The sequence below is a fragment of the Temnothorax americanus genome, unplaced genomic scaffold, assembly GCF_048541705.1.
Source record: "Temnothorax americanus isolate GAGA-0224 unplaced genomic scaffold, ASM4854170v1 Scaffold7, whole genome shotgun sequence".
Lineage (NCBI taxonomy): Eukaryota > Metazoa > Arthropoda > Insecta > Hymenoptera > Formicidae > Temnothorax > Temnothorax americanus.
The window spans coordinates 716,436-732,801 of NW_027509792.1; the positions used below are offsets into that span (position 1 = coordinate 716,436).

General features: G+C 42.7%; 1 protein-coding gene and 1 long non-coding RNA gene across 5 annotated transcripts in view; one reads left to right on the top strand and one right to left on the bottom strand.

The window, feature by feature from the left end:
- The window catches only part of LOC143906213 (uncharacterized), a 237,481-nt gene that overhangs the window by 77,565 nt on the left and 143,550 nt on the right, over nt 1-16,366 (bottom strand). The gene's annotated exons all lie outside the window — the stretch shown is intronic.
- Nucleotides 13,759-16,366, top strand: part of LOC143906208 (LHFPL tetraspan subfamily member 6 protein) — a 155,946-nt gene continuing 153,338 nt past the window's right edge. For 3 of the 4 annotated variants that reach the window (XM_077422109.1, XM_077422110.1, XM_077422108.1), the window contains exon 1: nt 13,759-15,391. In XM_077422109.1, coding sequence (XP_077278235.1) covers nt 15,302-15,391 — 90 coding nt within the window. In that variant the 5' untranslated portion in view covers nt 13,759-15,301. The remainder of the gene's footprint in view (nt 15,392-16,366) is intronic. The other variant, XM_077422107.1, reaches the window with a different exon arrangement.

Here is a 16,366-nt window from a genome sequence, read left to right on the forward strand (position 1 = left end):
TGAGATTGCGCACTATATTAGCCTCGTACTGACTTTTCAAATCATACACCCTCTTTCGATCCTTTCCTTTTTCCTCCCTTCATGCCGAGGATGCTTTTGTTGGTGAAGTCGAGCGTAAGTTCGACGTGCTTTACGAAAATCGCAATATTATGGTACACACAGTCGGGCTTCCGTGATCTTTCTAATACCTTCCCATTACTGAAATAAAAGTTTTCATTGAGAATAAAAAAAAAGAGAGATTGGAAGCGACATTAAACGTCAACTTTCTTGTTTGAAATTTTTTTCCTACGTGAAGTTGTTTTTACGTAAAGGATTCTTACGTAGAAGGATCCGTCGAATCCGTCAATATAAAGATTTATGGAACGTTTGTGAGGATAGATGCTGGTAATTCAACGCGGAAGCGTATTTCGTCCGTCGGCGGCGCTATGAATGCGCACGTTTCCGGGACCAATTCCGTACAGCGATAGAAGTGCGCGAAATAGGTAATCCATCAGGAAACGACGTCTCGTATAAGATTTCTATCCAGTACACATGTTGTATATCGCGCGCGTTCCTTGCGCTTTTCCTTTCGTCCTCTTTTCTGAAGGAAAAGGACGGAAAGAAAGGGAAAACAACGCGGCGGGGAAAGGAAACGGAGAGGATGTCGGGACAATATCTCGGATATTCCCATCGTGACCAGCATTTTCGATTTCTCGCATAATTCATTTTTTTCCTTCCCGACGCCATCGCCGCCACCCCCGTCGACTCTTTCGTTATCGGCACTATTTTTTTTCTGTCATAGCCTTCGAGGGCACGCTTCCACTGGTTTTCAAAGTATTGATCGATCGTATGTTTTGCGAACGAGACAGAAGCGTCTAGCAATTTAAAGGAGGTTGCCTGTAAAAAACATCGCTAAATAGAAATTATAACACGTGCGTCAATCATCTTGCATAGAAAATAATTGCTTCGAGAACTAAATCACTTCATAATAAATACATGCTTATTTTCGCTTATTTTTATATATTTTATAGTAATCTAATGTGCACTAACAGTTTCTTTCTTTATCTACTTTGTTTGTTTTTACTATTGTAGAAAAAAATACGTAACGTCCTATGAGGGTACACGTATTCCTTTAATAAATTAAGAGTTTAAAATGATATAATACAGCGGCATTACAGTACCATGTTATTCAACTAAGTGCGCTTGCTAATTCATTACGTTGTTCGCGAAAAGCTCGTACAGCTAATAAAATCTCTCTCGGAAATTACGGTGAGCACCTTCCACAACGGGCATCCCCCTATTGCGTTCCTACTTCAAAGTTGATATGGTGACGTGATGTGTAGGTACGTGGCGCACGTATATGCGCGCACGTGTATGTGCGCGTCGGCGAATTCCAGGCCTCTGCCACTGTAAAGTTGCCTAGAGAAGCACTTGAAGACGAAGAACGATCTCGACGAGACCCCGCGCATGCCATTTGCCATCCTGCGCGTTATCCACGTAATAGGGTTCGCACATGCGATCTTGTGTCACGAGATTCCACAGAGTTCGCAAGTTACGATGAGAATTGGAGAACCGCGCACGTCGTATCTTGATCGTAACAGTTATCCCATTCTCGCTCGTGATACGAAGTCATCGCAGGTATACATAATTCGGTGTTATCCTAAGTATAATTTAATATCCCCTTTCGATATATCCGCGCATTCTTTAAAAATTGAAATTGTAAGTTATAGACACAATTTACATATGTAATTTATTACGATCTAAAGAATTTATACGTTTATAGAAAAAAAAAAAATTTGTTATAATATCTAAACGACGATTTTAATTTATTTTTTATATCTTTTTCTTATTGCGCGCTTCTCTCATATGACCTTAACTCATCTCTCTAACACTGGCGATATATATTTCGAAATAATACACTTCGTTAATTTCATCGTGCATGGCCATTCTCCGTAGTTATCGAATATGTCTCTATTGCGAATTACTGCGAGAAACTCGATTTGTGTGTGTGTGTGTGTGAGTTTGCCGGATAAGGGAATGATTAAATACTACGGTAGCAGCGTAACGTTGTAGAGCCGTTTAACGCATATCTGCTCGTTTATGTAATCGTATCGTTTGCGCATACATCCGTATCGTGAATTACTATACGTGAAACTCGATTCACGTTTACCGAATTAAGGGGTTATTAGTATTACATCGATATATGACACGCTTTGTTTATTAACAATATTGTGAGACTGCCTCTATGCAGCCTCGTCCAAGATAATCGCGTGATACATGATCGTTACTGTTATCGGATGTTTTGGATGTGATAGATCCTCCCTTTGAATAATAATGGCACATGTGCTTGGGTAAAATCGATTTTGATGTGCAATTTGTATTCCAATAAACCATCAAATATTATCGCTAATTTCAATTTCGTTCTCGACCGTAACGATCGGGGAAAAAGCATATTCTACAGAATATAATGCAAAATTTTGAAAATGACTATGTTATTAAATGCTTGGACTAAAGAATAATCGAAGAGAACTCCTTTTCGAAAATATTGCAATTCAAAGGAAGTACATTTAGGAAATCACACACGAATAATACGGGATTTCACGAGACAGCCTTTATTACACGTCGCAACGTGTTAATCGATTTGCCAATTAAGCGTACGCATAGGCTCCCCGTCCGAAGTTCAGTTTTAAGCGCAGAAGTTTTCAATTAACTCTTTCTCTCGTTTTCGCGGAACGCATTGTTCTTCGGAACTTTCTAAGGCCCATAATTCATGGCATCCAACCGAAGAGCTAGGACGGGATCTTTAGAAAACTCGCGTATTCTATTTCTGAAGTGCCCAGAAGGAACTTGACTGTGCAATGTCTGCGAGGGACACCGACGAGTGACGAGTGACGGTGGAAGGGGCGGGCACTGCGGGCAGTGGAGAGCGGACGATAGCGAAATGCCATTAATAATTATCGCGCTTAAACAAAGGATCGTGAAGTGGTTCGGTCGAACGACTTGCATAAAAGACTTGACAGGATCGGCCGCTCTCGTTGGCTCATGAATATTCCGTCCTTCATTGCGGAAGCTAAGGACCCGCGAGTGGTGTGCGAAATCATTTCGGGGTGGATTGATAATCCGACGTTAAAAGCGGCGAGATCGCGTTCTGTTGACGCGCGCGAGACAATATTATGACGCCGATTACGCTCTCTTTTCTTTCGTTTTCTCTCTTTATCTCTTTCTGGTAACGGACGGCGACGACGACGATGACGGCGACGATGACGACGACGGGATTTCACCCAGACAGGATTCCATGGCGGATAAGGCGCGCCTTATTGCTGACGCGAATCAAGATCTCTCTCTCTCTCTCTCTCTTCGAAGAGCGGGGCGTAAACGCAGCTAAAAATAGCACGTAAAATAATTCTCGAAAATAATGTCAGCGTGAAATTAAAAATACCATTATTGTCATAATGCCGCGACGGGGACCTGCGGTGCGGATATTTTATTATATTTATTTACGCTCCCCTATCTGTGTCGTCGCACGATAACTCGCGCACAATCTCCGTACTGTATTTTTGTAAATATTGGATATAAATTTCGATACGTTATATAAAAAAATTTATGCATTGCTTAATAAAACATGCGTGTGCACGTTTAGATGTATCGACCATTTTTTTTTTCCGACGAATCGTCATTATTGATTTAACGTACTTTTGCGCAAAATACTAGGTACGCTAAATAAATATACAGCAGTGTAATATTTATCGACATTAACGTGCGTGGCGTTAAATCTTCAGGTGCACGATACATATACGATCCACGGATCTCTACGACCTAATCACATTATACTGTCTAATCTCAAAGAAAAACAGTAAAATTAGAAGTTGCTACCGAGTTACGAGGAAACTTCAATAGTCGGGCATATTCGATAGGGAAACGCGGTAGTTCAATACCGACAGTATTAGCTCGATAGCGAAAGTTTGCCGATTTAACGCTGCTTCCTAAGGTCGATACACGTAAAAATCGCTACTTATAGTTTCGGTTTTGTCGACGCGTAGAGAACTAGCTTCTAACTTTGTTTCTTTAAAGCGATGGAGAAGCATAAAAACGATACCGTAGCAATACTCGTTCATATTTTGACGTTACTTCGATATTATTATTTTGACGCTACAGAAATAATGCTGACTTCACGGTTTTATCTCCACGGCTATTTAATTATCAGGAGCTTCACGGTTTTTCTTGCGTTCCTTCGCTCTTTTGCGCTCATCCTGACTCATAAAAGTTTGCTGTAATAAATTATTTTCTTTTTTACGATACGGGTTCAGCCTTTACGCGTCTTATCCCATTTATTTCGATAAATTTTATCGGTGTTGAGTACGATCCAACCGTGAACTATGGTGCGTTATCGTCCCTTCTCGGTTCATTTTTATCAATTTTTACTTTTATCGATTATCAGAGATAACGGTAACGCTATCAACCAAACTTACATGAAATCCTGATCAAAACATGCAGTGAGTAGAAAATAATTGTACACGTATAAATTAACGTTAATTAAGAAACATTAAACGATTTAATTTTTATCGGAATTAAATAAAATTTTTTGCTTTCGTAATATACTTGCCACTCAATTCCTAAATCTCAATTAAGCTATATTATCAAATGCAAAAGCATATTAAAATAAGTAACGAAAAAGGAATGTTGGAAAAAGGATGTTGGAATGCTGACGGAATTATTAATAAATCACCGATCTAATTTGCAAGTATGTAATAATTCTAAAATTAATAATATCATGTTTTAACTTTCGGAAAAAGAATAATTATATTAGTGTACATGTACAAATATCACGCACCAATAAGCATTTGCTGGTTTACATTTCATTTTTCAAACATGGAAATCCCCGCACGTAACGATAATATTAAAGCATTCCCGCGTCAGTTGTTTTGACGAAATTTTGCTGAAACGGCGCCGAAGGGGTGACTGGTGGGTGGATTTGTGACGGATTTTTTTTTTCGTATATCTACTGAAACAGTGCTGGTCGCCGTCGCAAAAACGACACCGCGAGACGCAGCCGAGCATTCGGTCGTATATCTGACCGAGGCATGAAATTAATGCTCCTCGAAAGTGTTGGACGCGGCCAAGAGTGCGGCTTGTGACGTGACGCGAAGTTTTATCGCAAAATACGTAAAGTGGAAATCCCGGTGCGGTTCGGCGGTGGCAGCGTCCGTGAATATTCTAATGTCATTAAACATTCACAAAGCTGCCGCGCGTAATGCCGCGTCCCCTCGTGCGAACTTTATATATACTTTCGTAAATTTCCGATCTAATTTAATAATAAATATTTTTGCGCGACGGGGACGACGCGGTAAGATCCCAAGATCCGCGCGCGACTACGGGTACACAGGGTACACTTCAAAAATCGCTTCAAATGACTTTACCATGAAAGACAGTCGCGAAAAGCGAATTAATTTTTAATAAAACGCGCAGTGAATCAAAACTGTTGGTGTTGCCCGAGGTTGAATCGCCCGCGCACAAAAGAAAGACTGCACTACACTCGATAAGTACTTTTTTTTTATATATACCATTGTGTTGAAGTTTATGATAAATTCAAGATAATAGCATATAAACTTTCGCGTGCCGCATGGTACACACGTGACATTTGTGCATAATCTACAATTTTACTGTTAATTTCGTCGATTCAATCTCATAATGCATTTTATAAAAACGTATAAATTCAGAATCCAAGAGGCGTTTCCATTAGACTCCTTGAAATAATATATAAACGCGCTCTTATGTCATTAATACATGATCCAATGGTTTCTTTTATGCGTGAACGACGTCGCGCGTTTTCACATTTTTGCCACGCTCATACTTCGCGTACGCGCACGGTATATGCAAATTATTTACGTCAAACGCAACTCTCGTTATTTTCACTACTAGACGGCCGCGCAATATCTTTTAACTCGCGCCGACGAAGTTGCGGAAAAAGTCTGCGAGTCAGGCGAGGCAAGCACGCGGCGTGGCGCGGCGCATCGCGGCCATGCCATACGGTAGACAAGAGGATCGTACCTTATCCGACGTTATATATTCGCACCTCCGTGCGATTGCATTTCGTCGAAATTTTCCGTTCTCTCTCACCGTGAAACTGGCAGTGAAAAAAAAAACAACGATCCAGGCTACCGGGCGGCGCCGTCCGTATATCCGACACGAGAGTGTAAAATTAACCATGCCTCGAAAGTCGGTAGTTTTATAGTGGAATAAGCAATAGTCGAAACCCCTTCCTGCTACCTCCCCCCACACCACCCGAATATCCGCATTTCGTTAAACATTCATGGCCTTTTAGTGTTTCCGAGTTATTGCCGCGTCAATAATTCCTGTTCTACCTTTCTATATCGCGTTTCGTTTCTACGTGTATCGTGTTATTTGCTCGCGTAAACCGGATATCTAATCCAGAAAACTTCCAATCTGAGTTAATGGTACTTTCAATAGTCTAGTCTGGATCCAATTCGGGTCGATGGTATCCTCGAATGAGCTTTCAACTCGAAATTCCAACTAAAAACCACGTAAAGTTGTGAAATTGAACTTAATATTCTTTCGGTCTTAATACTGTATGGTCTTAATACGCTCTTAATATGCTTTTTACATAAATAAATACGCGTACAAATACACGATAGGAAGCGAATACCTGATTCTGACTGTTTTCAAAAAAGCAAGCGAGGCGAAAGACTTTAACATCGAACGTCAGAACATTCGACGGTCCTTGTAACATCAGCTTGGGAAACTTGACAGGCCAGATATTCGTAAATTCTATCAGAATTAACACGGCAGCGTTGTGTCACGCGTAAGCGTGATCATCGCTATACCAGCACGCATTATGAGAGCGTGCATTGCCGCGTGTCGTATCACCGTCCCACAAATTTCGTCCACGTTTCATCTCCTCGCCCGCTCCGCTAACTTCGTCGTTCTCATTTCATTTCGTTTCATCTCATCCCGTTTCGTTCTATCTCATCTCATTTCATTTCATTTCATTCTATATACCGCGTGCGGCCGTCCGCGTTACGATGCGCGAAAACGCGCCCGGTATATAAGCGACGTTTTCTCGTTGCCGTGTATTTTTTCTTCTTCTTCGCCGGTGCTTTTTATTCAGCGGTTTGCCCGGCGGAGCGCGGAGCGGCGACAGAAGGAAGAGAAGGAGATGAGGTGTTAGGTTTTATTCCTGTCGTAAACAATATTTTTATTGCCGCCTCATCTGAGAAGCGCGGATGTTTGTCGTTCCCATTACGTGTACACCGTCGGCACGGCACGATCGAGCTGTTCCAAGGCATAACTCGTTTGTCTCCGAAAGGCTGATGTCTTAAACTTCGCGAAACAAAACAAGCCTATTATAATTTGCATCATTTGCGTTCCAAACTTGCGTTTTAATTTCTTCAAATTTCGGATTAGGAAATACACAGTTACAAAATAAGTCATAAAAATAATGATCAAGCAAGTATAAGTAATGATAAAATTCAATGTCGGCAGTTATAATTCTCTGAGTTTACAAAACATCTAAGAGATTTGAAATAATGACGCAGAAAAAAAATATATATCATTTTGAATTGTTATATACAAGAGAATGAAATGTATATGTATCCATATAAATCCCAAATGCACGAGAGAATAAAAACCGCTTACAAAAGGTAATAAAACTGAACAGAGTAATTGTGTAACATATTAATAAAAGCGCAACGGTACGTTAAAACAGAAATCGGGAAATTTACTTTAATTGCGGTGAACATACGTAGAGCGCATATTTGAAAAGTAATGTAAAGTTATGAAATATCCGTTTGACTGCGTATTGCTTTAAATCCATATATTCGTACATACTATTACTATTATATTACTTTAATTTAGATTTTTATTCAACATAGGTGCTTTTAATCAATTTTCGACAAGAGAGAACTCCGTCCACTTATTATACGGCCAATATTACAACCAATAATTTCCAATGTCGAAAATTCAAACAAGTGCGTTAAACGGACGATGTATCTGTCCAGAATGGGCGCGCTCGTATCTCGTAACGCGAACTTTAATTCGGATTTGACTAACGGATAGGAAACCAGTTTATGGACATGCATGGATACGAGAGTTAAAGCGCGTCAATCTCGAGAAAGTTTCGGGTCGTTACCGCTCGAAATTTCGCTCACATATTCGCCAACTCTGGCTATCGAAAATCGAACACAATCAAACTACGCGACGCGCGTATAAATACCCGCGCGTACATACGTACGTACACGTGTGCGCGTTGCGCGTCCCTCTATTGCTTTACGGCGATTAGTTTGATATATTCAAATTGTCACGCAAGTTACACCCAGCCTCGCGTTCATCTCTATGCCTTGCTCGTCCTCCCGCGTTCCATCTTTCTCTTTGTCGTTCACAATTGATACTACCGACGCAAAGACACAATCGCGGATTATTACAACCGCGGCTCGTTTCAATTTTAATCATATTACCCGCCATACCGTGGTAGCTTTATATCGTTCCGTGTCTGTCGGACACAAAAACGGTAACAGATCTTGAGATATTATACCTGGCTAATAAGTAATAAGTAAATAATTATTACAGAGATTTAAACGCATATTTTATGATTCCATAAGAAGAAAACTCGCAAATTTACGCCTGGTCGAAACATGCAAACATCGGTGAACATGTATGCATCATAATTTTATTTTCGCTAGTATATATTATTTTATTCCGCCTAGCAAAATATTTTGTAATCCAACATCAAATATCAGTATAATAATATTCTTCCGGAATATTCGTGTGACGAGGAATACCTATTTCTTTTTACCGTAATCTTTTTTACGCGCCAGACTCAAAACGAATCGAAATAAGGAGAACGGGTGAGAGATGCCAAGAATGATTGTAATTGCCCGTTGCTCTTTGATTAAAGTGCTCCTAGCAAATTATAAGTTCCGCGCTGGTAGGCGAGTTCATTAGCATGCTACCCACCTAACGTCTACGTCGTCTATGTCGGGAGTGACGGCGAGGCCGACGTCGGCGCCGACGTCGGTCTGACCCCCGACGTTGGCTCAAGTTGGAATCCTGTCACTTAAGTACTCAATAGCGGCACTGCAGACTCCGCACAACTATCTGCTATACTCTTATTAACTGGCAAACATTCTAGCTTTGTTACAGTCTGTAAGACTAAACTGTCTTCTCGACTCCTGAAAACATTTAATTAAGATATTCGCATAATTCTAAATACGATTTGATAATAATTCCGTTACGCCTTCTATCTAGAAAGTTTCCTGCATATAAACGATCAATCTGTTTAAAATTCAGCCAGAAATTCCCGTAGAAAGAAAAAATATTTTATTTTAAAACAAGCGTCATGCCGGAGCCATGTGGCGACCATTATTTCGAGACTACGTAAGAAAAACTTGTCGACAGCATACCTAAGCACCACCAAGCTATACGCGACAGTGATGAAGATTGGACAGGCAACAGCATGCGGTAACGCTAATTCACCAGAAATATTATTTCGGTCTTTCAATTTTCCGGTTAAAAAATCGAGACTAATTGAAGATAATAATTTTCTAGTTATCGCTCTCGATCGAGGATACATCTCTGTAAATTCGCATTGCTTTTTCCTTTACAACGTTACGTTCGCTTCGCTATAGTAAGCCATGATGTCAACTGATTCTCCATCGGGACATGTCTCTCTTCTTCTCTCACATCGGATGGCGATAGACAAATCAGATGATGCGTAGAACGATCGACAAAAAGCACGTAATTAGGCGCCTATGGGGAAATGAATTCTTTCCGGCGGAACGATTAATTCGACCGAGCGAGAAAAGGGAGGAATTTGCTCGGTTCCTCGTGTGTGCGAGAGGACGGTGTAGTTTTTCCATGTAACGCGATTCTGCAACTGCTGCTTTTTGCGGAGAGCCCTCGCTATTACACCGATCTGTCATATAAAACGCCAACTATTTGTGTAATGCTACGTGAAATATGAATGCGAGTTTGCCGTAATATCGTATGAATGTTATGTAAAACAAGAACGACGAGTTCTTGCTAGCGTGCACAGAGCAGTATTCGCAAATTTAAAATGTACATCTATTCCTGCGCCACATTGCCTTCCCACAAATATTCTTACATTGAATTTAATGCTACAGAAATGGTCATTCCTCCCGATATTTTCATTCTTTCGTCTTCCTTTATCCTCTCCTGCTTTTACCGTTCTCCAATTCACGTCTTCAACATTTTACAGCGTTTCAAGACCGGGCACTGACCGAGCCGAGCAAATCGCAAAGTTCATTGGTGGCAGATCGAATCGACCGTATTTATTCAGCGGTCAACCTCGTGGTCGCACGAAGATAAGACTCTTTTCTCGATCCGGCGCGCCGCGCGCGAGGCTATATATCCTGAGCTCGATCTCCCTCATTGCGGAAGATAGAGACAGAAAAAGAGAGAATGATTCGTGCGCAATTTGCCTGCAGCACTTCGTTTGACGCATCGTACCATAACAGTCGGAAGCGAGGTCGCCATCCGATAAATCATCTTTTTTAAACCGTCGCCTGTCTTTGATCCCCAGCGATACATAATTTGTCTGGAATGTATTCAGCCCCATGATAGCGGAGGCCGATAACCCCCGTTATTTTTCATGCACGCGAAATTTCTACGAACGGGCAAACGTCCGTGGAGTTGGCATACTCTACGGTAACGTTAGCGACGACGATATACGATATGGTAGCGGAAAGCTCATTACCCGGGCAAATAGAGGGAGAGATAAGAGCGCGGATGGAGGAAGGAACAACGGTCTCGTACGTCTCGCGTACCGTCTGTATCTCAATTTCCTAGCTGGGTAATCAGCCGCGGTTTACGATGCACGCGAAAACGTGTATTAAATCAATTCTGATGTCATGCATCAAATGGAATGATGCGTTGCTCATTGCTCTCGTCTGTGATATATACTTGAATGAAAGGGTGCTCTAACGATTTCACCCCTTCCGCTTCTCCTTCTAGATCGTTGGACGCTCGGTGATGATTATTTTCGCTCGCGTTGCTTTCTATAGAAAGCGCCGTTATATATTTTACGGTGTCATGATTCGAAGCACCGCTATCGAATCAACCGGGAGTCGGGAGCTGGTATGTTCTTCGCCTTCTCCTGCTTCTCCTCCTCAACGCAGAGACGAGTACGCTGGGATCTGGCCGGTCGTAAAAATAAATCCGGGACTCATAATCTGTTTGAGGGGGGATAGCGCTTTTCTCGTTCGGAGATGGAAGACTCGGGACTGGCGCGATGATATCGTAGGGAAGGAGTTCGCTCTCCGTTTTCAGAAAATTTCACTGCATTCACCGCTGTTTCTCCTCGGACCTCCCTTTGACGATCTTCTTCGCGAACGCTCGTCGATTGATGGTGGATTAAAATTATTGTTGCGACGATGTTATAGCCGGCGGTAATGCGGTGTAACCGAGCGGATAAAGCAGCGCATAAAACTGTGCTTACGCAAACGATATTTCGCGGCAGTGCGCGTGTTAGAGCGTCGACCATAAAACTCGATAATATTTACAGCGAAATGAGACAAACTTTACCGCACTTAAAACCATTTACTCGTCCCACCAGCGTGTCGGATCGTCTTAATTTGAACACATGCATCCACACATATACATGCGTGCATGCATGGAAAAGCCGAGCGATGGATGAAAGGCTCGTGCTTTCTCCCGCGCAATCGAGCAGAATAGAAAAGTCTCATTACCGTTTCACGCAAAATGTTTTCGTCGCGAGTCGTCGATCTGTCCTTTTCCGTTTTTTTCCCCATTTTTTATCACGCTTGTTTTTTAGTCCCGCTTTTGTTCTTATTTTACGGCTTTCTGCATCTGTCGTTGTCCTGCGCTTGCGGAGAAAAACCAACAGTTCATTTTCCTAATGCGACTGATAGCCGGTGCCAAACGAGACCACCCGTGTTCGTCAATAGCCGGCGGAAACGACCGAGAGCGTCTCTATGTCCGTGATGGATGATGGAAATGTTAACGAGGTTCTCTACAATGGACGTGGAGCAGAGCTGCCCAGAACAACAATGCGGTTGCGGATTTACCAAACGTGCGATCTACATGTAAGACGAATATGAATACATAATGAAAATTATATTGGATATATACACGTGTGTGTGTGTGTGTGTGTGCGGTATAGATAATATTATATAAAAAACAATAAAAAAATATCTCTCGTATCGTGCTTTACGTAACGCGTAACGAGTCTCTTTAATCATAACGTTTCCAAATGGTGCTTTCACTGGTCGAGACATTTCAATTTTACCAACCACACGCTCCCGCTGAACTCTCTGACGAGATTTCTCGAATTTCTAAAGGCTCGATGCATGGGGCAGGTCACACGCATTGTCAATTCCGACCCGGGGAGGCTTTGTGGCGAAAGGGGTGACGCTGTGCATTAGCGCCTCATATCAATATACATAGAATTGGGGCATACACAATTTCATTAGCAATTACGAGCTAATTCCGTGTTTCAAGCAGAGGGGATTTTTGTGACAAAAGCAAGTGTTTCTGATTTGGCAACGAACCATTCCACCTTGTATTATCATTTCTGGATCTATGCCAAGTTTGCGCTATCAAGAATTGTCTTATTGTCTCATCCGTTCATTTTCATGTGCCGTGCAATTGTTTCTACGTAAGCTAGTAGGATTGGTGATAAATTGTAACATCGTATATAGGGTGTCTGAAAATCACTGACTATCCTTTTATGACAAATTCTTTGTCGATCTTGTCCTCTTGGAAAAATAATATTTATTGAAATTTTTCAATTATTTGCATCACATATTTTTGTAACTAGTGCAAATCAAAATTGTCCTAAAATAAACTATACCTAAAATTAATAAAAAAATTGATTAAATAAAATTTTCTTCTTTTAATATATTTACCTTCGCGCGAAATCTCATTAAGTAAAAATATTTTCTTTCTTTATTATTTATAATATTTATACCTCGAAAGTTATTGATGCCTCGACATGCTTGGTAAAGAGATATCGACTTTAAGCTGATTTAAGAACCTGCCATTAATGAAAAGATTTCTAATGATTTTGAGACACCATATAGTAAGCTAAAATAATTGAACGGTTTGTTATATTAAACGATACGTCGCGATATATATTATTAATGAGTGATGGTAGTAGTATGTATGGTATAAGCCCTCAATTATTTTAGCCTAGCCATGACAACCAAAGCATCGAGCCCTTCATCCCTAAACCGATACACCGGGGACTCCCGTTAGAGTTCGTTTGTCATTGTATCGATCGTGCCGTATACATAGAAAAAAGAGAAAAAAAATACAAGAAAGATTAATCTTAAAATATCGATAAGGGGGAAAAAAATTGTTCAATTGCTGCTTGAACCTACGTATAAAAAACAGGCGATAAGATAATATATTTCCTAACCAGGTCCTACTTTGGGTTTCAACTTATCACCGTTGGAAATTTCGGACAACGACGATTAACGGGTGGTAATAGGGGTGGAAAAGGGGTGAACGTATTGCGATTATTTGATCTCCCATTAGCATACGAGATCCACGGAGCAGCATGATTCGTACACGTGTTACGTTGCGCACGCACACGTCCGTCGCGTCGTGTAACGCGTGTATCCGCGATTCGTGTCGCCGTTCTCCACGCGTGCACGACGTGTGCTCGCCAGATGTCCAAGAGCGGGATGCTGGATGCTGGTGCGTCGCTGGGCGCCCTCAGTCCTCGGTTCTCCCACACAGTGCAGTCGCGGCGCGGCGCGGAGCGGCACGAACAGGCGCGGATGGGTAGGAGAGAGGCGAGATGAGAGGAGGAGGAACGCTCCGAGTGGAGAACGGAACCGTTCAGTCGCAGCCACGAAGCGGCGCCGTACGCGACGACGACGCGACGACGGACGACGACGTCGGGTAACATCCGCGCACGCTATATTCTTCTCGTCGTCAGTCGTCTCGTCTCCATTCGTTCGAGAAAGGGGTGTCATCGAGCAGCTGAAATTAAAAATTTCAACCGAAAACGCTGTCAACCTGGACATCAATTTTCCGCTTCGTGATTTTCCGCCGCGGACGTGCTGAGAGTGGCGGCGCCCGGCTTTGAGGCGGATGAATCGTATCTCGGATGATACGAATATTTTATTACATGAATGCTTCACTTATCGGGAACGCGGCGGAGCGGCGGAGAGCGTACACCGCAGCGTGGGTAACGAAGCCGCGACGGTGGTCAGGTCTATAATTAACCGCGGAGGAAGCGTCTGGCAGCGGAACGAAGTGCTATATCTGCAAGAACTTAAGTCCACAAGTGGATTCTCGATGGAAAACGGACTCTTGGTAAATCAGTAACGCGACTCAGGAAAATCAAAGGATGCGACTTGTACATCACGGGTTTCTTCTATCGGACGTTCTCCGATAAACGCCGCATTTCGAACGATTAGACAGATTCAACGATCGATATGACATAGTAACTTCGAGGAGCGATCTTTGGGACATCCGCGTCGAAGGAGAATCATCAACAAGCGGCGTTAATAAGTTTTGCGGAATAATGAACTTCTTGAATCTGGATAGCAGTTGTGGTGTGGAAACGGAGTGGATCGACCACGGAACTTCGAGTAGTGGGTGAACTGTGCGATCGTTTGAAAGGATAACTTTCTTTATTGGTTTCTCCCTGCGTAAGCGAGAAATCGCGTCCTCGCTTCATCGTCACTCGGATATGAATATTGCGGCGCGAGGCATGTTACAGAGCGGGAAATCGGAATTAACCGTGTGATTCATTTCGGAGAAGTGATATTCTGAGCGACACCTCGGTCACGTTTTACGAGCGGAGTAATTCCTCGCGGAAGCTGAATTAACGGCTTCGCGCGCGGCCTCTCGGCGGTGCTACATCGGAAAACGACGACGAAGACCCGATGATTAAGAGGGAATGATTAAAACACTCGGATACTCGGACTCGAGAGAGAACGCGTCGCCAGGCACGTCCTGATCCGCGATTAGAAAGAGGTCGATCGATTTCGGAATTATAACGTCCCGCGCGAGTGTCAAACGAGCCGCGACAGGAACATCAATACCCTAATAAATGTCACTCGCACGATCGATCGGCGCCTTTTGCCAGCCATGACGTAAAGAGAGGGCGATTTAACATCGACAAGGGTCAGAACGTTGTCGAGAGCAGCTGTCGGGATCGGCTGTCCACGTAGGCAGATACCGATCTCTCCTGTGCGGGTGCGCCGAAGTTCGTAATCCTGATACCGCTCAGGGGAGGGCGGTCCCCAGTTATGCACGAATGGAGAATGAACTGCGGTGCGTGAGGGAGAGAGGCGGACGTTTCTAAACCGATGAGATGACAGCGCTGTGCGTGCTGTGGGCTACTCTGTCCACCGTAGCCTCGATCCTGGCGTGCTCCGGTTTTTACCTGCCTTACTGGATACAGGTGAGCGATCGCATTACGCGCTCTTAATTGCGTTATGCCGCTACGAGAAGACGCTGGGATCTATCTTTCGAAAGTTCTTCAACTCCTTGGAGTTGAAGCAATTTTTAAAGATTATAGCAGTTAATCGCGAGAAAATCTTGAGGGAGTTGTGAGATAGCCGCGAATAATTAACGAAACACGAGAGTTCCGTATACCTTCGGCTTCTTGTTTTTCTTGCAGGATTCTCGCGCGAACCCCCGGCACTAAATATACCTCCATTATAATCAAATCAATATCGCTTTCTCTTTCTATCGCGCGGCAACATCGACGCTCCGATGGTCGTTAATGTGCGACATTAATGGGGCGATAAAGCAGCATACCGATAAATACGAAAGCAACTCGTCCAATCGGATACGATAAAATAACATTATTTCCGATCACAACTGAATTAGTTCTGCGATGATATACTGGTTGATATCCCGATATATATGCATCGCACAACTGGCGAACAAGCACAGAATGACCAATAACTTTTAGCTGGCATGACTGACAACTTTTAGAATTATGCTTATCGAGTGCTAGTTCGCTGTAGCTACACTTATCTTGCTCCATCGCTGTAAAACTAAACGACATCGGTTTTCGCATTTTTGCGACATCGTCGAAGGATCATTCGGAATTTCGTACGATCGTAGCTCGCGCACTTTCAGGACTGCCATTCGTGTAACGTATCGCCGTACATATACACGAGAACTTTGCCTTTCCGCGAACATGACGATGACGACATGGAGATATGAAGAAAGTCGTTCTCGCTTATCGTTGGAGGGCCTGGTATCGACGATTTTGACGACTGCGACAATTTCTCTGGCACGATCGTAAAGCGATTTAATAGGCAATGCGATAGGAACGACGAAATTTGCGTGTTTGGCTACTAAAGTACCGATGTCAATAATTTTGTGAGTTTTGAACGACATATGCCGAGAACATTTCGCGATTTTA